Genomic DNA, 24007 nt, shown 5'->3' with positions numbered 1-24007 from the left:
ATGTGATATTTAAGGAGAGTTGTCTCCATTTATTGTGTTGAGTTTATTTTCAGCATATTTTGTTTATATATACAATTCAATTGCCATATGTGTCTATCCATTTCATTAAATTTTTAAATTTCAAATGGTGATTAGCATAAAGTTGATTTGTTAGTAAGTTTTATCTTCTTTTTTTGGCATTGAAATAGAAAAAATTCATGTTTTTACCTATGATTTTTATGTGTTATCTCTTAATGTTTTAACACAACTAATCTTTATTTTAACATTTGATTTATTGGTTACTTGATTTTGAATAATAATTTACCTATTTCATGATTTTTTTTCTTTTCTAAATCAACATATCTAATTGTTTCTTTTTCATGAATGATAATATACCTATTAATTTTCTACTGTACCTATTATTTTATGGATAATAATATACCTATTATTTTATGGATAATAATATACCTATTATCTTTTATGAATAATAACTTATCTCTTTTTATGGATAATAATTTACCTATCATTTTTTGTGATACTTAATGTCAATTTCCATACTTGAAATTATAGGTAAATAATTTTAGTAGTAGGTATATTAGTCTTTATTGTGCCTATTGATATTGTGTTATGGTGTTGTGTGATTCATTTCTCGCACAATTTTTACTGTGCCTATCAATACATTAGAGTTAGGTTGATTGTTTGTGGCGACAATGGTGGTGGGAGTAATTGGCCATGACAAGTTAATTAGTTGTGGTGGTGGTGACATGGTGGTGGTAGTGAATCATGTCAAGCTTGAGGTGATTAAAACATTTTTAAAAATCTACAAGGTTGCAAAAGAACTAATTATTTTGAACAAAAAAAGAGCACATGGATGGAATGAAAATGAAAGAGAGATTACATGATATATCAAGCTTGAGGTGATCAAGAATTCTTAGAACAATCCTCAGGAGCAAACTTCAACAGCTTCTGGTTAAGATCATATATGAATAAGTAATTGGATTGGTGCACTGATCCAAGAATAGTACGAGCATCGTCGGCGAAGAAGGCCAAACATAAGAGATAGTTCCCCTGCTGCTCAGCATGCACCTTTATGAATAACTCCTGTGGGTTGATCACAAGGTCAGCATTTTCAAAGTGAAATGTCAAAGTAGGCAGAGGTGGCAGCGGCGTCATCCATTTGTAGCAAAGTTCAAAAGGGAGCCCAAGAGGCCTACCACCCTTAAAAAGGCGAGGAAAGCGCATGAAATACATCTCCAGAAACTGAACCACAGCATTAAAAGCAGGCCTGATGAGAAAAGTAAATGAGCTACCATTGTCCATGATGCAGCCGCCACTTGTGCCCTGATTTCGTACAGCAAACACATTTGGGTCTATGAGAAGCTTTTGTCCATGCACACTTATGGCCAACAGATTGACGTAGTAATATGGTACGTCTTTGAAGAACACTAATTTGGTGACACGCAGACCACCTGGTGGTGTGGGGACGTCCTTACCAAATCTGAGATATGTTTGGATCCCTCTTTGGCGTGTTAGGCACATTGAGAATACTTTACCAGTTTGATAGGATTGTTGCAGTGGAAAGGAAATCGGAGCATATCCCAAACCCAATATTCCTGCAACCTTGAACTCTTCCAGCCTTCCAAAACTGATTTTCCTGGTGTCATAAGCACAACCAAACACTACGCCTGGAATCATCAGTGGCTGCCCACTGCTTGACAAAAAGTTGAAATTTTCAGCTGCGCATGCAAAGCAACCAGTTGTCATTTATTAGTTAGTTGCGATATTTTTCGAGAATTAATACTAAAAAGATTAAGATATTCATGCCTGAAAGAATAGAATTGACAACGGTGCCGTCCATGTACTCATCGTGCTGGGAGCAGTAAGGACCGGTGCATTGGCCTGTCTTGCAAAACGGGTTTTGATTGCAACAGAGAGCAACATAAGATTTGGACTTGCTGTTAGGGAAAGGGGGTTCTTTGGTTTGAAAGCATTGGTTTCCAGGCTTGAGACAATCCTCGCACAGCACCCATGTGAGGATGCTTCCAGTGTCGGTGTACAAGTAGTATGTATTTAATGACCGTGGCGGGAGAGTTGCATCAAAAGTCCCAATCCCAACTTGTACAAGGTAAGAGCCGTAAGGGTGAAATTCAAGTTTCGGACGAATGTCAAGAGGGTTGATTATAGTTTGTGACACATTATTGTTACCGAGGGATGCCAAGGTGTAATGAAGGTGTTGAGCTCGGGCAATGGATCGGTCTATGAGTCTTTGGATTTCTTCTTCATAAGAAATATTTCCCGGATAGAGAGGTGATGCCGGCGAGTCCACATGGATGAGTTCCATGGTCAAGCCATTTGGTTTCCCTGCGGCATTAACGCAAACGCAAGCAAGGAAGAAGCCGAGTGATAGGATGCATTGCAATATTATTGCTGCCATTATCTGCCTCATAGCTAGTTGTTGCAATCCTCATAGTGCTTGCTGCTTTTTATAGTACGTACGTGATATCTATGGCCTTAGCTTGGGAATTAAATTTAGCCCAGTATGGTAATATATTTGTTGTCCATATGATTAAACCCTTCTATGTATATATAATACTTTTCTATATGAGCAGCTTATTTACCTTAAATTTCCCTATCAAAAATTGAATAAAAAAATAAAAACAATTTCCCTATGAGCCATTACCACATAAGCAAATTTACTAAAAAAAAGGTTCGTCCTTTCATTTCTGTACTAAATTGATGCATATAAATAAATAAATGTATTTGGAGAATGCATGTATGTTTACTCAGTGACAAATGGAATTTGTTTTTGTCCTCTACACTAATTAACAGATTTGAATTTCAAGTTATATCATAAAACTTGCAAGTAATATTCATATTCCTGCTCAAACAAAGTTGGCTTGCTATGTGTAGTGTAGACCCACCAACTTATGAAAGTCACCTACATTTGCCTCTTCTCTTTGTCTTAAACAAACCAAACTATTGCAATTCTTAGAAGATAATTTGATTGATAATATATTATTAAAGTTAGGTTTTGTTTGGGCAAAAACTAATTTAAATCCGATCAGTCCAAGTCAACAGAAGGTCGAGTTCATGCGTGCTCCACCATGTGGCTCAATCCAAACCATTCTAGTAAAATGGCCAAGACTTATAAAGACTTTTGCAATGTCCGATAACAAATTTCAACTCAAACTTGCTTGCTAAAACCAACAAGTATAGTTCTAGTAAGTAAACTAATTGGAGTATTTTCTCCACAAAAGAAATAATAAATAATAAAAACTTTGCATTTCATAACAAACTAAAAAGATGAGAAACAGAAAGATATACACTTTCTTCTATGCAATAGGGCCCCTTCTGTTGCAATTTCAGCTTATTCCAGGGCCACTGCATATGCACTAGATTACAAAGAAAATCAAGAAATACCAACCCCATAAGCGAAAAGTGTAAGAAAAGTGTAGTTATACACACACACACACATACATGCATATTTGAAAATTAACTTGACCACAGAAGAGAAGAATGAAGGGGATATCATATAAAGTATGCCCAATGCCCATAACTGAACACGAAATTAGGAACCTAAACAAGTGTACAAGCATAGCAGGCATGGCCGCTCATAAAAGTTGAAGCAAAAATAAATGGGAAAAAGAAAATAAATTGGTACAAAGCTAAGCTTGCCAGGTCATAGAAAGGAAGGCATAATTAATCGATGATAATTGCTTCACATTTCTGCCTTTTCCATTTAAGTAGCATCGTTGTGAGCGAGTGGTGCTCGCTGGCTCTTTCAACATCCAGTACAGAACAGAGGATGACTAAGACTTCATTTATAACTGCAAATCTCAATGTGCCGGGCAATTTATTCACACTTAATAATGGTTACCCTTTAGTTACTAAGCAAGGCCCCTCTCTTGTGTTTCGGACGAATATCAAGAGGGTTGATTATAGTTTGTGACACATTATTGTTGCCGAGGGATGCCAGGGTAGCATGCAGGTATTGAGCTCGGGCATTGGATCGATCTATGAGTCTTTGGATTTCTTCTTCATAAGAAATATTGCCGGGATAGAGAGGTGATACCGGCGAGTCAACGTGGATGAGTTCCATGGTCAAGCCATTTGGTTTGCCTGCGGCATTAACACAAGCAAACAAGAAGCTAAGTCATAGGAAGCAAACAAGTACATGTGATGCAATATCGCTGCCATTATCTGCCTCATGTTTTTCACAATTCCTCAAAGTGCTTTCTGCTTTTATAGTATGGCCTTCGTTGGGGAATTAAATTTAGCCCCAGTATGGTAATGGTGGCCTGCATATATTTGTTGGTCTGTTAAGCCCTTCTAATACTTTTCCATATTGAATTGGAGAACGGGAGCTTTGGATTGGGATGGTGGAAGAACGACGTCACATTCAGGTAATGGAACTTCTAACCCTAGTTTGTAGGAGAGGGAGGACACAGGACAGAGATAATGGAACTTCTAACCCTAGTTTGGAAAAGTAAAATAGAAAATTTGGGGTTTCACTCAAATTCATTTTTCCTAGTCCGCAACCCATCAAAATATGTTTCTTTGGCTAAAGTTCAGTGACTAGGATCCAACTAAGCTACTTACCTAATCAAGGTTTTAATATTTTTCAGATACCTAAATTACCCCTACTTACTGTTCATGTGATTTTTTTTTTTTTTTTTTGGGTAAAATGGGGGCGCCGAGCCCCAAAAAGAAAAACCAAACAGAATTAGGACAAACCGCACAGGTCCTGGGCACCCTTAAACAAATCATCCATTAGAAAGGATCACACCCAAGTAGGCACATGATCAAAAGTATATAGACCCAAGTTATGTTGGAACTCCATTTGGCGAGACAGTTGGCCACTCCATTCGTTTCTCTATAAATGTGACGCAAGACACAATAATCAAACCGTTCATGTGATATTTAAGAAGAGTTGTCTCCATTTATTGTGTTGAGTTTATTTTCAGCATATTTTGTTTATATATACATGTTCAATTGCCATACGTGTCTATCCATTTCATTAAATTTTTAAATTTCAAATGGTGATTAGCATAAAGTTGATTTGTTAGTAAGTTTTTATCTTCTTTTTTTGGCATTAAAATAGAAAAAATTCATGTTTTTACCTATGCTTGTTATGTGTTATCTCCTAATATTTTAACACAACTAATCTTTATTTTAACGTTTGATTTATTGGTTACTTGATTTTTAAATTTTTTGAATAATAATTTACCTATTTCATGATTATTTTTGTTTCTTTTCTAAATCAACATATATATTTGTTTCTTTTTCATGAATGATAATATACCTATTAATTTTCTACTGTACCTATTATTTTATGGATAATAATATACCTATTATCTTTTATGAATAATAACTTATCTCTTTTTATGGATAATAATTTACCTATCATTTTTTGTGATACTTAATGTCAATGTCCATACTTGAAACTATAGGTAAATAATTTTAGTAGTAGGTATATTAGTCTTTATTGTGCCTATCAATATTGTGTTATGGTGTTGTGTGATTCATTTCTCGCACAATTTTTACTGTGCCTATCAATACATTAGAGTGAGGTTGATTGTTTGTGGCGACAATGGCGGTGGGAGTAATTGGCCGTGACAAGTTAGTTGTGGTGGTGGAGACATGGTGGTGGTAGTGAATCATATCAAGCTTGAGGTGATTAAAACATTTTAAAAAATCTACAAGGTTGCAAAAGAACTAATTATTTTGAACAAAAAAAGAGCACATGGATGGAATGAAAATGAAAGAGAGATTACATGATATATCAAGCTTGAGGTGATCAAGAATTCTTAGAACAATCCTCAGGAGCAAACTTCAACAGCTTCTGGTTAAGATCATATATGAATAAGTAATTGGATTGGTGCACTGATCCAAGAATAGTACGAGCATCGTCGGCGATGAAGGCCAAACATAAGAGATAGTTCCCCTGCTGCTCAGCATTCACCTTTATGAATAAGTCCTCTGGGTTGATCACAAGGTCAGCATTTTCAAAGTGAAATGTCAAAGTAGGTAGAGGTGGCAACGGCGTCATCCATTTGTAGCAAAGTTCAAAAGGGGGCCCAAGAGGCCTACCACCCTTAAAAAGGCGAGGAAAGCGCATGAAATACATCTCCAGAAACTGAACCACAGCATTAAAAGCAGGCCTGATGAGAAAAGTAAATGAGCTACCATTGTCCATGATGCAGCCGCCACTTGTGCCCTGATTTCGTACAGCAAACACATTTGGGTCTATGAGAAGCTTTTGTCCATGCACACTTATGTCCAACAGATTGACGTAGTAATATGGTATGTCTTTGAAGAACACTAATTTGGTGACACGCAGACCACCTGGTGGTGTGGGGACGTCCTTACCAAATCTGAGATATGTTTGGATCTCTCTTTGGCGTGTTAGGCACATTGAGAATACTTTACCAGTTTGATAGGATTGTTGCAGTGGAAAGGAAATCGGAGCATATCCCAAACCCAATATTCCTGCAATCTTGAACTCTTCCAGCCTTCCAAAACCGATTTTCCTGGTGTCATAAGCACAACCAAACACTACGCCTGGAAGCATCAGTGGCTGCCCACTAATTGACAAAAAGTTGAAATTTTCAGCTGCGCATGCAAAGCAACCAGTTGTCATTTATTAGTTAGTTGCGATATTTTTCGAGAATTAATACTAAAAAGATTAAAATATTCATGCCTGAAAGAATAGAATTGACAACGGTGCCGCCCATGTACACATCGTGCTGGGAGCAGTAAGGACCGGTGCATTGGCCTGTCTTGCAAAACGGGTTTTGATTGCAACAGAGAGCAACATAAGATTTGGACTTGCTGTTAGGGAAAGGGGGTTCTTTGGTTTGAAAGCATTGGTTTCCAGGCTTGAGACAATCCTCGCACAGCGCCCATGTGAGGATGCTTCCAGTGTCAGTGTACAAGTAGTATGTATTGAATGACCTTGCCGGGAAAGTTGCATCAAAAGTCCCAATCCCAACTTGTACAAGGTAAGAGCCGTAAGGGTGAAATTCGAGTCTTGGACGAATGTCAAGAGGGTTGATTATAGTTTGTGACACATTATTGTTACCGAGGGATGCCAAGGTGTAATGAAGGTGTTGAGCTCGGGCAATGGATCGGTCTGTGAGTCTTTGGATTTCTTCTTCATAAGAAATATTTCCCGGATAGAGAGGTGATGCCGGCGAGTCCACATGGATGAGTTCCATGGTCAAGCCATTTGGTTTCCCTGCGGCATTAACGCAAACGCAAGCAAGGAAGAAGCCAAGTGATAGGATGCATTGCAATATTATTGCAGCTGCCATTATCTGCCTCATAGCTAGTTGTTGTAATTCCTCATAGTGCTTGCTGCTTTTTATAGTACGTACATGATATATATGGCCTTAGCTGGGGAATTAAATTTAGTCCAGTATGGTAATTGTAGCCTGCATTTCTGTATGAGCAGCTTATTTACCTTAAATTTGCCTATCAAATATAAAATATAAAATTAAAAAAATTTCCCAATGAGCCGTTACCACATGAGCAAATTTACTAAAAAAGTTCGTCCTTTCTTTTCTATACTAAATTGATGCATATAAATAATTAAATGTCTTTGGAAAATGCATGTATGTGCAATCAAGGGCGGAGTTAGAATTGTAAAGTTAGGGGGCTTGGAATAGAAAATACAAATATATAAAATATTGAAGTATTCAATAGTTACATGTCTAGAGTTAAATATTTCTAATTTATTCATGTCTAATTTATTTTAGAGAAATTTTAACTTCAATTATAAGTTGTTTAGTACTAATTCTATCTTGTATATATAATATAATAGTAGAGAGATAATATATATATATATATATATATATATATATTGTGGGGGTTGGGATAGGACTACTCCAGGCTTATAAGTGGCTCCGCCACTGTGTGCAATATTATGAGGGAAAGTACCAACCGTTCTGTCAACTCTTTCCTTATATATGTTCAATGGATTTTTTTTTTTTTAAATGACAAATGCAATTTGTTTTTGTCCTCTACACTAATTAACAGCATTTAAATTTCAAGTTCTATCATAATCAGGTTCAGCTAATTAAATCCAAATCTTAACCGATGCCAAATTGCTAATAGCTTATCATTGCTATTTTATCTCTGTTTACTTTGTTTTGTTGTGCATTGTGACTATAGCCTAAAATATCAATAATATCTATGCAATATTGAGAATATTATCATTTTTTCTGGTCAATAATATTTTGGAACGTATCCATACACATATCGTATAAATATCGATAATATCAACGTCGATAGTTTCTCTCACACTTCAATAATATTTGGCCAAAATATTGCTATAATATCGTTATAATATCGATAATATGGAGATGATGAAGACAATGAAAATTTTGAAGAGTTATTTACTGTCTGTGCAAATATTCTTACGGGAGAATATTCTCTTGTGGATTCTTCAACCTTTAATCTTCCTTCTCTCTTCCTCGGTTCCTGTAAAAAAGACCGAAGTAAATAGACCACACTCGGGGGGTGTTGTATCTAGGAGAAACAATAGCTAAAAAGGGGTTCGGTGTTTTCTCTACGGGGAGAACCGGGTGACCGGAGCCTTATGTGGTGGGCAGGGCTGTGTATGAAAATATGGAGAGATGAGAAAGATATTGCCGGCAGCACTGACGGTGCCATCGTGTTAAATTTAAAGAGACGGGCCAGTAGCCCAATACTAACAACACCGATATTGTCTCCAACTTAACCACCTACAAAGTCCAGTAGGTGTGGGATTTTATCACAAAAGGCCTCGGTAATATTAATAGTGGAACCATTCATTATATATTGTATTTTATTTAGTCAAGTTTCCGATGTGAGACTTATATTCTTCAACAAGCCCCCTCACGTGGGACCACTACATAGTGAGCCACACGTGGAGCCAAGTCCACATCGGAGTCAATCATTCAATCCCAACACGTGAACACCACGTATTGGGTAAAGGGTAGGGGTAAACATTCAAGCTCAACCTGTGAACACCACATATTGGGTAAAGGTAAAGGCCTAATTCAGGCACAGTCAATCAACCCGCTCTGATACCATGTTAAATTTCAGATAGACGGGCCAGCGGCCCACTACTAACAACACATATATTGTCCCCAACTTAACCACCTACAAAGCCCAGTAGGTGTGGGGTTTTATTACAAAAGGTCTCGGTAATATTAGTAGTGGAACCATTCATTATATATTTTATTTTATTTAGTCAAGTTTCCGATGTGGAACTTATATTCTTCAACACATCGGCTATGGGAGAGAAAGAGTGGAGAACTTTGAGTATTTTTGTAGGGTTTGAGGACTATGTTTAGAATTCATATTACCTTGAGTGTTGAATGAAGCCATGTATTTATAGGGCTCTAGGCATCTAGGATTTTTCAAAGAATCTAAACCCTAAAGAATAAACTCATATTGGGAAAGAATTTATTCTTTCCCCAAATTGTAGAGATTGAGTCCATTTGGGATTTGATCCCAATCAAATCTCGTAATTTGATGATGATATCTCCAAATAAGGATAATATCTTAATTGGTCATATTATCTCTTTAAAATAAATATAATATCCATATTTTTAGTATCAATTAATTTGCCAAATAAATGGGCTCAATTGATTGACCTAGGAGATATTCTTCTTGTCCATATGGCGTCTCATGATTGGAAGCCGAATTATTTGCTCCCAACATTTACACTAACACCCCCTAAGGTTTCTTGTGGTTTCATAAAATCCTCTCATGTCTCAAAAATTACACGAACACCCCTTGAGATTTCAGTTTGTTTTCACAAAACCCCTTTTCGTTGATTGATTGTTCAAAAATCGATGATTTTATTGAAAAAAAAAACTTATGCAAATGACAAAATTAGTATATGCAATCAAATCTCAAAGGCCAACTTTGTTATTTGGAGAATTTTTTCGTATAAAATCATCAATCTTTGGATGAAAAATAAATGAAAAGGAGTTTTGTGAAAATAATTTAAAACTTCGGGGGTGTTCTTGTAATTTCTAAAACGTCAAGAAGATTTGTGAAAAAACTGAAAACCTCAGGAGGTGTAGTGTAAATAACTAAAATTTGAATCTTATAGGAACTCTATGTGTACTAAGTCACTCATGTATCTTACCATGCAATGTATAAATGTGTAAAATACTGTAGTAAATCATTATAAATAAATGATTGTGGTGTGTTTAATGTTCTTTCATTAATTACTACATATTTTCTACACTCGTAGTATTTATCAGCTCGCTATATAATTAATTTAAATCAGTTAAACCCATCATGCAATGCATTTTCTTCCAATTTTTTGTGATAAATTAATAGATAATTGACTAAATAAACACCTCCAAAATTTCAAGAAAAATTTCCAAGTTTTTCTTATAATTTCAGTAGTTTTTATTCAATTTTTATCAATATTGATAATATCCCGATGTTTCCATTAAAATTTCTGTATTTTTAGACTACTAATATTTCCAAAACCATCAATATTTTAGACCTTAGTTATTACTAGGTCCACAATCGCCTTTATATTTCATATGCTAGTTAGGGAAATACTTGTCTTTCCCCGGCCAACTTGCAAGTAATATTCATATTCCTGCTCAAACGAAGTTGGTTTGCTATGTGTAGTGTAGACCCACCAACTTATGGAAGTTACCTACATTAATTTACCTCTTCTCTTTCTTTTTTTCTTTTTCTTTTTTTTCGGTCAGACTCTTCTCTTTCTCTTAAACAAACCAAACTAGCAATGCTTAGAAGATATTTTGATTGATAATATATTATCAGATCGTTAGGTTTTGTTTGGGCAAAAACTAATTTAAATCAGAGCCCAACTTAACAGAAGGTCGAGCTCACGTGCTCCACCATGTGGCTCAATCCAAACCAAACTAGTAAAATGACTGAGACTTATGCTTATGCTTATGGCTCAATCCAAACCTTGATTGAGAGCCTCTTGACCATTTTAAATAATCAAATTTCCCTTTAACCCTATTTATGACACGTCTTGACAACTTTCACAGAGCATTGCTTAATGTTGAAATATTGCTTGATGTTTTTGAGATCAAATGGAGTTTACGAAGAAAAAAGTATGCATAGGATTTCTAAGCTTGTTTCACCATTTTATTTCTCTGTATCCTACTTCTTGTGAATTCGTGTAAGTACTTGTTTATGAGTTTTTCTGTTTCTTTTGCCATAATTTGCATTAAGGGCTCGTATAGAACTGCTATTTAATTAAAAGTCAATTGAAACAGACTAATAACAATCCAACTAACTAATTGTTGTGTTTCGTTTGTTAAATATATAAATAAATAGCGGTTGCAGAAAAGAGGATTTGATGGAGAAGTGAAACATGGTCTGGAATTAATGTGCTGTGACACACAATGCGCTTGTGGTTGTTACCGTGCTTGTCTTTTAACCTAAACCTAAACATATTTAAAGTTGTTCCTTGTGTTCGCTAGGTTTTGTTTTGGGCAAAAACTAATTTAAATTAGAGCCCAAGTTAACAAAAGGTCAAGCTTACGTGGACCACCATGTGCTCAATCCAAACCAATCTAGTAAAACCGCCGAGACTTATAAAGACTATAATAAGTGGTTACAAATGTCAACTCAAACTTGCTTGCTAAAACCAACAAGTATAGTTCTAGTTACCTAATTGGAGTATTTCCTTCGCAAAATAAATAATAATAAAAAATTTGCATTTCATAACAAACTAAAAAGATGAGAAACAGAAAGATATACACTTCCTATGCAATAGGCCGCCCCTTCTGTTGCAATTTCAGTTTGTTCCAGGGCCACTGCATATGCACTAGATTACAAAGCAAATCAAGAAAGACCAACCCATAAGCGGAAAGCGTAAGAAAACTATATTTATACACATACATCCATATTTGAAAATTAACTTCACCACAGAAGAGGAATGAACGAGATATCATATATGGTAAGCCCAATGCCCATAACTGAACACAAAAGTTGTACAAGCATAGCATGCATGGCCGCTCACAAAAGTTTATGCGAAAATAAATCGGAAAAAGGAAATAAATTGGTACAAAACTTGCCAGGGCATAGAAAATAACTGCTTCACATTTCTGCATTTTCCATTTAAGTAGCATCGTTGTCTGGCAAGCACCAAGTGAGCAAGTAGCATTTCAAGAAATGGTGCTCGCTGGCTTTTTCAACATCTATTACGCTTTCGTCCCCAAAAAAATATCTATTATGAAACAGAGGATGACTAAGAAGAGTTTATTTATAGCTAGCCCTTGATGCTACAATTCTAAATGTGGCTGGCAATTTGTTCACACCTAATTATGGTTATCCTTTAGTACTAAGCTAAGAGTGTCTTAATCTTGTGGCTAATTGCTTGTAGTTGTCCTCATTGATTATGATTACCTAGGGAAAGAAAAACATGTGTAAAAAGAACAAGACACAGTAGAGTAAGCTAAAGACAGACAGTCCAATTGCCAATTGCCAATTGGCAGGCAACCAAAAGCTTTATAAACACACACACACTGCATATTCTGCGTACAATACATGAAAATACATTTGCATAAAGCCCTTTAAACGTAACGGCTGCTTTGTGGTGTGGCCTATCAGATATCCATTTTGGTCGACCTTTGCTTCACGTAACCTAATGGCTCAAGCTATTAGCTAGGCTAGGCTAGGCTAGGCTAGCTGCTCATTTTTCCCAATTCAACATCAAAACTAGTAATATAAGCTTGAAGGGTTCGAGGAGGAACCTCATTAACTCTTTGCCCACAACACATCAAATATACAGTTTGTTCATAGCTAGCTCCAACTCTCAGTTTCCAACACTAAGCTCAACTCTGTTTCTTTTTTCTTGGGTCTTCTTTCCACTTCTGCTCTCCTATATAAAGGCACACAATGCAACAATTAGAGCAACCTCTTTGAGTCTTTGGAGTGCCCCTCAAATCCTCACATACTCCTTAGGAGTTAAAAGAGCTTCACCCTGAGAATGGCAGCCCCTGATGCTTTCCTCTTGGCCTCTGTTTTTGGTATTCTAGGTAGGTACCATAGCTACACAGCTCTACCTCCTCTCAACCCCGGCGCCCACCATACACACCACCCACCACCCCTCCCCCTTTTGGTATTAATAATTGGGTTCTTTTTTCTTTTCAATTTTCACTTGGTTTTCAATTCTAAATTCTCTCTCTCTCTCTCTCTCTCTCTCTCTCTTCCTCTGTTTTTCATTTTGACAGGTAACATCGTGGCCTTCATGGTGTACCTAGCGCCACTGTAATCTCTCTCTCTCTCTCTCTCTCTGTCTCCTTCATGCACATATGGGAGTTCATGTATCATATGTAATTGTTATCTAACTTTTTGCACTGCCTTTTATTTTATTTTATAGGCCAACATTTTATAGAATTTTCAAGAAAAAATCAACAGAAGGGTTCCAGTCCATACCTTATTCGGTGGCTCTGTTTAGCGCCATGCTTATGCTCTACTATGCCTTCCTCAAGACCAATGCTTTTATGCTCATCACCATCAACTCCGTTGGTTGCATCATAGAAACCAGTTACCTTGTAATGTACATGATTTATGCACCAGCAAAAACCAGGGTACATACTTTCTAAATTTATAATGCTCTCTCTTCTTTCTACCTATAAGATATTCATTTCTTGTTCATCTTTAATTTTTTATGGTTTTGCAGATTTACACAGCAAAGCTTCTTGTCCTTTTTAATGTGGGGGTTTATGGTGTGATCGTATTGAGCACCTACCTAATTCCAAATCATTTTCTGCGGATTAAAGTTGTTGGGTGGATTAGTGTTGTGTTCTCTGTCTGTGTGTTTGCTGCTCCTCTGAGTATAATGGTAACAATATTGCTTATTTATTTCATGCCAAATCAAACACTATATTCTTGACAGATCTAAACACACAATTGATTATCTCCTGCTATACTTTTCAGAGGCTAGTTATTAGAACGAGGAGTGTGGAGTTCATGTCCTTCCCTTTGTCATTCTGCTTAACTCTCTGTGCTGTAATGTGGTTCTTCTATGGCCTTCTAGTGAGGGATTTGTTCATAGCGGTAAAACTTGTCATTATATATACATGCAGAAACACAATATATAATGCAATATAATTTGCCCAAGTTTTAAATCTATCTGCCTTGTTTTCTTTCATGTTTAGGCACCAAACATCCTCGGTTTCGCATTCGGGTTAGCGCAGATGATTATGTATCTGATGTTCAAGAACTCAAAGAAATCTATGTTACCAGAATTTAGCCTCAATCAGATACCAAATGTGGTTGCAGTAAATGACATTGTAGCAAGTGACAGTCAATTGAAAACAGAGGACACAAAGAAGAGTTCTGAAGCTGAGGAGAATCAGTCAACAGAGAGCATGACAAATGATAGAAGGGCTGGAGATGCAGCTGCTGCTGAGCCAAATGAATCAATTGTGTGATCACCTAGACTAGACCAAATGAGCCAAGTGAATCAATTACGTGATTGCCTAGGGTTGGCAAAGGGGCACTATGGAGATATTGCCAATTAGCATAGGGTTTTTTTTAAATATATTTTTATTTTCTATAACAGATATTGGAGGGAATCGAACGGTAGACATCATATTGACATTCTATTTCTCCATGATTGTCTTTTTCCCTTGCTCATACCTTATTTGGTTTAATCTTACATGTGGGCTTTCCTACCAGAATGAATGAATACTAGAAATAGAAGCGAGAAAATATAGTCTAATCACAATTGTAGCGAAACAAAAATGACAATCTAATCCAATGGATGCTTGAGAATTTATCTATCTATCTTCCTACTACATGAATTCAATCACTTGCGACAATTACATTCTTCAAATTTGGAAGTTCCCCAATGAGAGATCATGCATTCGTTTATAAAGAGAAAAACTTAACTCCAAGTCCAACTATCATATCGCTTCATCATGCTAATTTTATGAGTTTAACCACTCAAATGAAGTCCTTTTCTTTTATGACTAATTAACTTATTTTATCAATGAAGAGTATGGAGGATTTCGAAGATTGTATCTTTTTCAACTGTTAGAAAGCAAAATACCAATAGATGTTTTTCTTTTTACTATACTTCGCTTTCTACTTATTTTATCTATATATATAAAGCAAAAGGTAAAGAAGGGTAAAACATTCAAAATACCAAAAAATATCATTAATTAATACAAACATTAAAAATTAAAATTATTAATTAAATAAGAATAATATCTACGAGTCCCTGAAAGAAAAAAAATATCTACGAGTCCCGCCTTGCACAGTTGCACTAAAGCACTTTTGCCAATCCTGCAAATTAGGGTTTCCAATTCCTCCGCTTTAGTCATTAATCTTCCTCACCGTTTTGGCCGAATTTGCCGTATTTCTGCATCAGTTTCTCAATATTTTCCCAATTCCTTTCCGTCATGAAGAACCGATACCCAAAAGACGAAGGAAACAGGGAGAAATTCAACGGCTCGACATCGATCAACAAAAAGAAGGATAGCATGAAGAAGAAGAAGAAGAACATGAGGAGAATGGGTGGGCAAGGCCTTTCACTCGAGGCCTTCGCTAATGCCAAATCAAATAGCAGCAGCTACTTCAATCCTGCTTTGATAAGTATAAAGCCCTCTCCTTTAATTGCATTTTCATTCTACTTTGTTAAATATTTGCTCTTTACTCGGGTTTTAGTTTTTCTCTGTTTCTGTTTCAATGTTTTCCTGTTTATATGATCCTCTTTTACTTTTTTCTTGCTGGGAAGGATCTATATACATGAAACTTATGACCACTCCCTTGTATTTTGCCATATTTATAATGATTCTAACAAACAGGTTTGGTTGTGTTTTCTGTCAGAGAAGCAAAAGGAGTTTTACAAGAATTCCAAGTATGTGAACAAGTATAAGAAGTCACTGAAGCAACAGCAGAGCAATCTTCCATTGGCTATAAGACCCCTTGAGGTTTGATTTTTAGCAATGTTTCATTGCCTCTTCTTCAGAAACAGATTGAGACAAGATTAGCATTGTAAATAATATAATAAACCAATTGAAATCCTTTTTGTGAAACACAATTTGCAGCTTGAAATTTTATTTCATTTATCTTTTTGGTGGCTGGTACAGGAAGAGAATGAATTTGAACACGGTGATAAGGAGAGTGAAACTGAAAATGGTGGTAAGAAGCACAATGAAACTGAAGATGGTAGTAAGAAGGAGAACGAAACCGAAGATGGTGGTAAGAGGAGTAAGAATAACAACAAGAAAAAGAGGTATGGTGCTCGTAATTTAATAGAAGTGTATGAGAAGAAGCATGAAGAGGAAGAGAAAGCAAGAAGGGAGAGGGATGCGATTATTCAGGCAAAGAAGGAAGAACGAGAGAAGGCCGAAGCTCGGAGGAAGTCTGTGAGGGGGAAGATGCTTAAGAAAACGCATAAAGGTCAGCCTGTTATGAAGTACAGAATTGAACATCTTTTGGAGACTCTTCAAGGTTCTGCAAAGCAAACATAGTTTGTGAAATTTTCGAAATGTTTGATTTTTGGATAATTGTAATGTTGCTCATTGAATTACTTCTCAACTAACCTTGATAAGGGCAATTCCAGTTCCTCAAGCAAATGTAAAACCATTTTGATATGGTTAAGGTGCCAAATATGTTCTATCTACAGATTATTGTTCTGGTAGTTCTTTTCAGCATTGGCTATGACCATTTAAATGCTTATTGATTTCAATTATTTTGCCAAGCATAACTCTCTTTTGGGAGAGGATTAAAAGTTTCGAAAACTAATGCCTCAAAAGTTGAAATGAAAAAACCCTTGTTTATTACTGAAGGACAAACATAGGCTACATTTTATCAGTTAACACCATGGTTCTAAACAAAAACGCTTATAAACACTCATCTAGCTGATACAATTTGATCGAACCAGCCTCAGGCATATAATCACACACACAAGCACACGAACCAGTGCCGAAATGTTTAATCAAGAAAAATTGTCAGCGGATGCGATGCACAGCAATTACAGAGTACTTCGGACGTGGTTTAATGATGAACATGAGAGTACGAGAGCTATATCAAGTGGCATTAGAAGTCCCATAAGATGCAAACTGCCTTCATGTTGTTCTGAGCAAACCAACTTGCCCATGACCTAACTTCAAAGCTTGAGCCTCCTCGGCAACAATTATTTATCAGCCAAAAGGGTGAAGGAAAGAATGACATCTTCTGGGAAAGTTCTAGTATGTCTTAGAAACCAAGAATTTAGCATCCAACACTATAAGGCTTGCTCCCGGATCTTCTTCGGAGTCCAAGTATTTTGGGGTCTACTTGTACTTAAAAGTCCAAGTTTGGTTCCATATCCATGCCGATTTCCCAAACTAAGTCTAGCCCATTTCTTTACTGGCCTTGGCATTGTCGGGAACCCATATTCTGCCCCCACAGAAATCTGCTAAAAAGGTTTTCTTTTTCTTTTTCTTAATAGTCGATGATATGATATGATGAAGTTGGATTAGCAGAATATGATATTTGAAACTAAGATCTTAATCCTTGATTATGTTTTCATTTTTGTTTAGTTTTGGGGGGTTGTTGGGGAACTGATAATTAAGTTTCATCCTCATTTTTGTTGTTGGGCAATAAGGATCTGAATTGTACAATGCAGGTTCACTTATTTGGTACAAACTTTAACTGAGAGAGAGAGAGAGAGAGAGAGAGAGAGAGAGAGAGAGAGCTGGGGCCAAGGCAGGACACACTGAAGGATTGCACAACTTTAACTCTCTTTATAATGATACATACAGTACGAGTCAGTGAGTGAGTTTACTTTGATATATCATGATGATATAGGTGAGGTTGGGGGGTGAAACAGTAAAATCAGAGTGAGTGAGTGACGAAATCAGCAAAAGAACTATGGTAAGGAAGGAGGAGGAGGAGGAGGAGAGAATAAAAATGATGATGATCATCAATACCCTCAAACGTGTGGCCATCATCAACCAATAAAGTGTCTGCAAATTTGATTGCCCCACATTCCACACCACACTCAATTCTCATCTCATCTCAGCTCTGCTCAGTCATTCACCAACTCTTTTTCTTTTTTTTTTTCTTTCCTTTTCTTTTTGGAGTCAGTTTTTCAGTACGTGGTGGGGCGGGGGGGGTGGTCTGTTAAGTTGTTTTCAATCTCTCTGTCCATGTTATCTTTTTTTGCGCTCTCTCTCTCTCTGTCTCTGTGTGTTGGGGTTGTCTTATTATATTATCTCATATTTTCTTTTAATTTAATTAATTACTGTGGAAATCTATCTGATATTCAAAGGGCTTAAATAAGGAGTGTTCTTGGGTTGCTTGCTCTTGCGGGGTCATCAGGTGGTGGTGTGGGCTAGAAAAGAGAGCGTGAATGAAGCAAAAAGTTGTGGATACCCTCCAATGTCACCGAATCTATCACGTGGCTCAAAAGTCGAGGTCTCTCTCTCTCTCTCTCTCTCTCTCTCTCTCTCTACGCAATAACATTAAAAGCTTGCCAACTCAGCATACATACATTTTACCAAAGGAGCTTGCTTTTTCTACCCAACTGCCTTTTTTACCTTTCTTTTTTCTACCCTTCAATTATTCTCTCTCTTTTGGGTTTGCTGAGATGTAAAGATATAAAAACCTATGAGTGAAATGTCATTTCTCTTTCATATTATTTACCCAACCACCCTATGGTATGGTTGTTTGGAAATCTCACAACAATGATTACTCAAAATGTCAATAATTATCTTAGTGTAGTGTAATATGTAATGTAAGAAAATTGTTGGCAGAACAATCGGCCCTTTCGTGCAACTGCAAGAAGAACGCATGAAGAGGTCCTCAAACTCAGAGAGCTTTCAACAACATTTCCTTCATACATTTCAGCAGCGACCCAATCCAATCCAACCACAATCTAATCCATCTTTCACAAAACCAACTAAATCTACATGATAAATATTAAAATTTGAAGCTTTATTTGCTGAGATCGAAGGTTAACAATGATACAAATGGGTCCACATGGCAATTACTTCCTGTTGAAAAAAGAGGGCCACATAAATGCATAAACATGCAAAAGTCTGCAGCTGGTATACATGGTGGTGGCTATGCCGAATAAAATTAACAACTCTGTTCAATACATATAACAACAACAACAACAACAGGAGCTTAAATCTCTTTATTAGTCTAACTGGTATCCCATAGCTCAGCCAATGGTAAAATGAATGGCAATCGAGCTCTTGAGCCTCTGTATACCTCCCTCTACCCCGCTTCCACTCCAATCAGAGCTGCATCTATATTAAGCTACTGATGAATTTAAATGCGAAACAATTGAGTACCATATATTAAGCATGTACCTGCTATGCCCCCCATGCAAGACATATCAAGGGTTTGAATCCGTGGGTGTCTCAACGCAAGTGTCAAGTAACCCTCACTGCAGAATCTTCATCCATGGTCCAAACAAAGCCAGGCATGTCAAACCTTGGACCAGCGACGGACCTATAAATGTAGAGCTTCTCAACAGGACAGCTCTCCGGCCTGGACTCCGGGTGCCCCCTCTCATCTATAACTTCAACATTAAGCCTCGGCAACTTCTGACCTAGCAGCTTACATGCTCCATAACTCACTGAGCAAGAAGACATCCAAAGGGATCGCATTGTCTCCAGCTTTGCAGCATTGGCCAAAAGAGCCTTATCACCGAAAGGACAGTCCCTAATCTCCAGTTTCCGTAGATTCTCACACCCAGACAATACATGATGAAGCCCCAAGTCACTATCTCCAGCAAAGGCCAGAGAAAGCATCTCCAACTTTTTTCCATGTGTTCCAATATACTCAAACGCACGATCAGTTAGTAGACCGGAGACAGACAACCGCCGGAGATCCTTGCAGTGCTCAACAATGGCCCCAAAACCCACATCAAGTGGCTCAAGGGTAAGGTAGTCTGGAGTTCGGGGCTCAATTATACAAAGACGAAAACATGTAAAGTTAGGTTGATTCCTTGCAATGGTGATTAGTGCATCATTAGACATTTGCCGGCAGAAGTACAGAACTGACTGGAGCTTTGGACAGCCCTCAGAAACAGATATGAGGCCCTGCTCTGTCAACAACACATTTGGTTCCACTACAAACGGATCTGATGGAAACACCCTTAATTCTCGTAGATCTTTGCAAGATACTGCCAGGGCATCAAGGCCAACATCTTCAATGTAATCCAATACCTGCAGTCATATCCTTAATTAGCTACAAAATGGAATTACCAATTGGAACTTATTTGCATCTGTAAGCATCTGACCCTTGGACCTAAGGAGGATTAAAATTGAATTAAAGGCATATGAGGTTGAAAACATCAAATAAGATGGGACATACCCAAAGGCGCTGCAGATTTGGACATTGGCTAACAAGCTTTATAAGATCGGGACTTGGAATAGTGGCATAACTCAAATTTAGTGATGTCAGCCCGGGGCAGATAGAATAAATAGCTGGAAGATATGCTGGGACCACATCCCAAAACCCAGATAGGCTCTCGAGTTCCTTGCATCCCGAGAGCGAACCTGCTAGGTTTGAGAAGAGATCAGGCCGCAACTCAGCTGAGTAGGCCCCTGTGCCTAACTCAACCAGCTGAGGTGCCCGGTGAAGTAGATTGGCTAGCCTGTCAAGAGGCACAGCGCGATTGAGCCGGAGACTCTTCAGATTGGGACACCTACCCACCAGGCGCTCCAGAGAAGAGAAACTAAACTCAGACCCTAAGCAGGCAATGTTAAGGGAAACAAGTGATGTGTACGTATCAGGGAAATGGCTGAGCCAATGCCCACTCAGGTCCTCCACATCGCTCTCATGCAAGTCCAGCTCCCGCAGATTCCTGCATCAACAAGGTGAAAGGGTGCACTGATAAAGACAACGTATAGACATTTCACAATCTGAGCAAAAAAAGAAGAGTTTCACTAAATAAAGCAATAGGATAAAACAAAACAAAACCATGAAAACTAGATTCCTGATTAAAATTACCAGCTCATCACCATCAGTAACCGACAGTGACTAGACTATTATATTGGTTTAACTTTTCTACAAACCTAAGTTCACAAGAAAAGTAAGTCATGTATTTTTCACTAGTTTGATGTTCCCACTGAACCATCATCGCACAAAAGTTCACATTTCCTTCCAATTCCAGCATTCTCAAGTGAAAACAACATATCTCCCAAAAGCAAAAGCTAAAAAACAAGAAATCAGATCAAAAGATTCTTTGAGTAGCAAAGAAGAAGAGAAACTAGTGGAAAGAACCAAAACACATCCGCACCGTCCAAAGAGTTAGAATACAAAATTTGAAAAGAACCTCACATTACAACAGTCCATAACAAGCAAAGTAGCCTAAAAAAAAGAGAAACCCAAGTGCTCTTAACAACAATTTGAACATTAACCGTTCACACAACAAGATGTCCCAGTCAGATCTATAAGAAATAAAAGCAGAAAATAAGGAAGCCAGAACAAGTAGCAGGAGATCCATTCGTTTCCAATCACTAATAATTTTAATATATATATATATATATATATATACAGAACTAAGTATGGTAATGAACTGGGATAACCCAAAAATGGGAAAATATCTATGCGAGACAAACAAAAATGTACGGTAACTACTGCACGCTGCCATCAAAGGCAACAATGTGCAGCAGAAAACAAACCAAATCAGATGTCTTTACACCTTCACTCATATTAACCACTTAACACCACAACAACCAACAAGTAGAACGCAGAGCAAATATCTTAAATACAAAGTCTTGGTTGAAATGTAGGAAAAAGCCAAGAAATTGTAAGATTTTTAAATCGTGGGTATTTTACTATTTGAGGCCTGGCCAAAAATGGAAACTTAAACTCAAGCAACCCCAGCTTAAGTGCTCAAGCAGTAAAATCCGGGTGAAGAAAGTTCACTAATTTCCCTAACAAACCGAAAGATCCAAACTTTAATGCTTTTCTTTCTCTTACTTCTTCCTAGCAGCCTAAAAGAACCCCAAAAGAGTTCAAAAACAAAACAAACATACAAATCGAACCCAAAATTGACTGCTAGAGTAAAACAGAACAAGCAAAGCTGAAGCACCCATATCACAACCAAACCAAACCAAACACAGTGCAAAGCAAATGCACAGAAAGAGAGAGAGAAACCTGCAATTGGCAGCAATGGCGGCAAGGCCATCAGTACTGAACCCCTCGCAAGACGAAAGCACAAGGAGCTTGAAATTCTTGAAAGACTTGGCAATCAGCTCCAGGGTCTCGTCGGTGACAACCATCCTCTTGAGCTTGATCTCCTCAAGCCAAGGGTAGGCATCAGCCATGGCGGCGATCCAGGGGTGGACATAGCCACCCCAGCCTTCAGGGACCAGATTAAAGTCGGCGAAGTGAGGCTTCCCTTTAAGCTCGATGGATCTAATGTCTGGGAACCGTCTGATCATCATCCTAGGGCTCACGGCGTAGCAGTTCCCGATGAATATTCTCCTCCTGCACCATCGCTCGATCTCGTACCACGACTTGCACACCATCGAGATCGAGTTCCGGTCCGAGTCCGACTGTATGAACGAGAACACGTGTTCTAGCACCTCCTCTGGGAACGAGTTCGCCATTTTCAGCATTCCCACAGCTCAAACTGGAAAATTACTAAAATGACGTCGTTCTGGGAGTGCTTCGGATTTGAAGCAGCTATAAAAATAGCGAAAGAGATAAAGAGAGACGAAATAGATAGATATACTGAGTTTGTGTGTCGTTTAGATTAGATCTGAGACTCCATTAACGAGCTTATTCGTTGCAGACTTGCAGAAGAGATAGAGAGAGAGAAGTGAGAAAGAGAAAGAGAAAGAGGATAAGGTTTTTATGTTGCGCTGGGTGAGGTTAGAGTTTAACCAGGGTTAAATCGCATGGTGGGCTTCTGTGCGACTGATGCTGATTCACCCTACGATGGCGACACGTGTCAAGTGGAAGGTGAGAGCCGTTGGATTGCGCGGTGGCAGTGGGGTGGTCTTATCCGCTGGGCGACCAAGGGCAGCCGCAGAAAACGGGTGTACGTAAGGGGGTGGAGCCGGGTGTATATCAAAACGACGAGAGTTTGGAGCATCTCGTTGTGTCGCGGTATTATCGGGAGAAATTGAGGAGGACGAGAAGGAATGGGTTGAGGTAAAGTGTTGTCATGTGTACCGGAATGGGTAGTGTAAGGGGAATCTCATGATTCGCATTGCACGGCTGGATCTGTGGGAGAGTAATATTGTGGGGACCACGTTTAATGGGGTAGCGGAGTTAATAAAAGGTTAAAATAATAAGGAATGATTTGATGTGAAGTCCCCTGGTTATCATGACATCATGGCCGTCCAATCATGTGTGACTGTTTAATTCTAACAACACCACGTATCAGTGTATATTTTGTTTTTTGACAAGAAGAAAGCTAGAGTTACCAATTTACAATGATCCAGTGCGGTAATGTTCGCCTATCAATAAGAAAGATCACATAGGGTAGGCAGAAATTTGAATCTAGATTCCAAAATTGTGAGGATAAGTACACTGGATAGTTTGAAAGTGCTTATGTGAGGTCCAAAATCATTCATGCAGAGAAGTATTTTCACGTGTTTCTCTATATAATTATTTTAAATAATTATAAGAGATTTTTTATAAAATTACTTAAAATCGCTTAATGATTTTCTATATAAATGATTATTAGGTTATTCATAATCACTTTCAAACAAACCTGTCTTTTTTAGCTGAATAATAATAATAGACGGTTAGTAACTAGCATAATTAATAATTTCACATATATATATATATACATAAATTAAGCGTTTTTATCCCAAATATATTAATGTACGTAGACATGAAGTTGTTATGACCCTTACCCTTCCATATAGTTCCTCATGATTTAACGTCTATTATGAAATAATTGACAACATTTGAAAAAATTTAGCTTCGTCACTGCATATATATATATACATATGTATTTTTTTCACGAATAATACACATATTATTTACATAATTTATCTTACACGTAAATATTATTTATGTGGTGGACTTGTTTCTTATTTTACTAGCGATATGGTAACCAAACAAT

At 37.5% G+C, this 24007-nt stretch overlaps 5 protein-coding genes across 5 annotated transcripts; 2 read left to right on the top strand and 3 right to left on the bottom strand.

The window, feature by feature from the left end:
- LOC18768892 (probable aspartic protease At2g35615) lies at positions 901-2413 on the bottom strand. Its single transcript, XM_020553606.1, has 2 exons — positions 1804-2413; positions 901-1715 (listed from the first exon to the last, which is right to left on the bottom strand). The coding sequence occupies exons 1-2, from the start codon at positions 2411-2413 to the stop codon at positions 901-903; spliced, it is 1425 nt and encodes a 474-aa protein (XP_020409195.1).
- Positions 5777-7292, bottom strand: LOC18768257 (aspartic proteinase nepenthesin-1). The gene is made up of 2 exons (XM_007199997.1): positions 6680-7292; positions 5777-6591 (listed from the first exon to the last, which is right to left on the bottom strand). Exons 1-2 carry the CDS (start codon positions 7290-7292, stop codon positions 5777-5779), a joined length of 1428 nt encoding a protein of 475 aa, XP_007200059.1.
- Positions 12828-14620, top strand: LOC18768838 (bidirectional sugar transporter SWEET9). Its single transcript, XM_007200176.2, has 6 exons — positions 12828-13007; positions 13203-13239; positions 13352-13562; positions 13655-13816; positions 13912-14031; positions 14133-14620. The coding sequence occupies exons 1-6, from the start codon at positions 12959-12961 to the stop codon at positions 14406-14408; spliced, it is 855 nt and encodes a 284-aa protein (XP_007200238.1). The 5' UTR covers positions 12828-12958; the 3' UTR covers positions 14409-14620.
- LOC18766785 (rRNA-processing protein FYV7) lies at positions 15219-16675 on the top strand. Its single transcript, XM_007199313.2, has 3 exons — positions 15219-15573; positions 15808-15911; positions 16071-16675. Exons 1-3 carry the CDS (start codon positions 15381-15383, stop codon positions 16452-16454), a joined length of 681 nt encoding a protein of 226 aa, XP_007199375.1. The 5' UTR covers positions 15219-15380; the 3' UTR covers positions 16455-16675.
- LOC18768495 (protein TRANSPORT INHIBITOR RESPONSE 1) lies at positions 18883-22810 on the bottom strand. The gene is made up of 3 exons (XM_007201661.2): positions 22084-22810; positions 20293-20785; positions 18883-20144 (listed from the first exon to the last, which is right to left on the bottom strand). The coding sequence occupies exons 1-3, from the start codon at positions 22545-22547 to the stop codon at positions 19347-19349; spliced, it is 1755 nt and encodes a 584-aa protein (XP_007201723.1). The 5' UTR covers positions 22548-22810; the 3' UTR covers positions 18883-19346.

Source organism: Prunus persica, chromosome G8, assembly GCF_000346465.2.
Source record: "Prunus persica cultivar Lovell chromosome G8, Prunus_persica_NCBIv2, whole genome shotgun sequence".
NCBI lineage: Eukaryota > Viridiplantae > Streptophyta > Magnoliopsida > Rosales > Rosaceae > Prunus > Prunus persica.
This window is presented reverse-complemented; position numbering and strand designations above follow the sequence as displayed.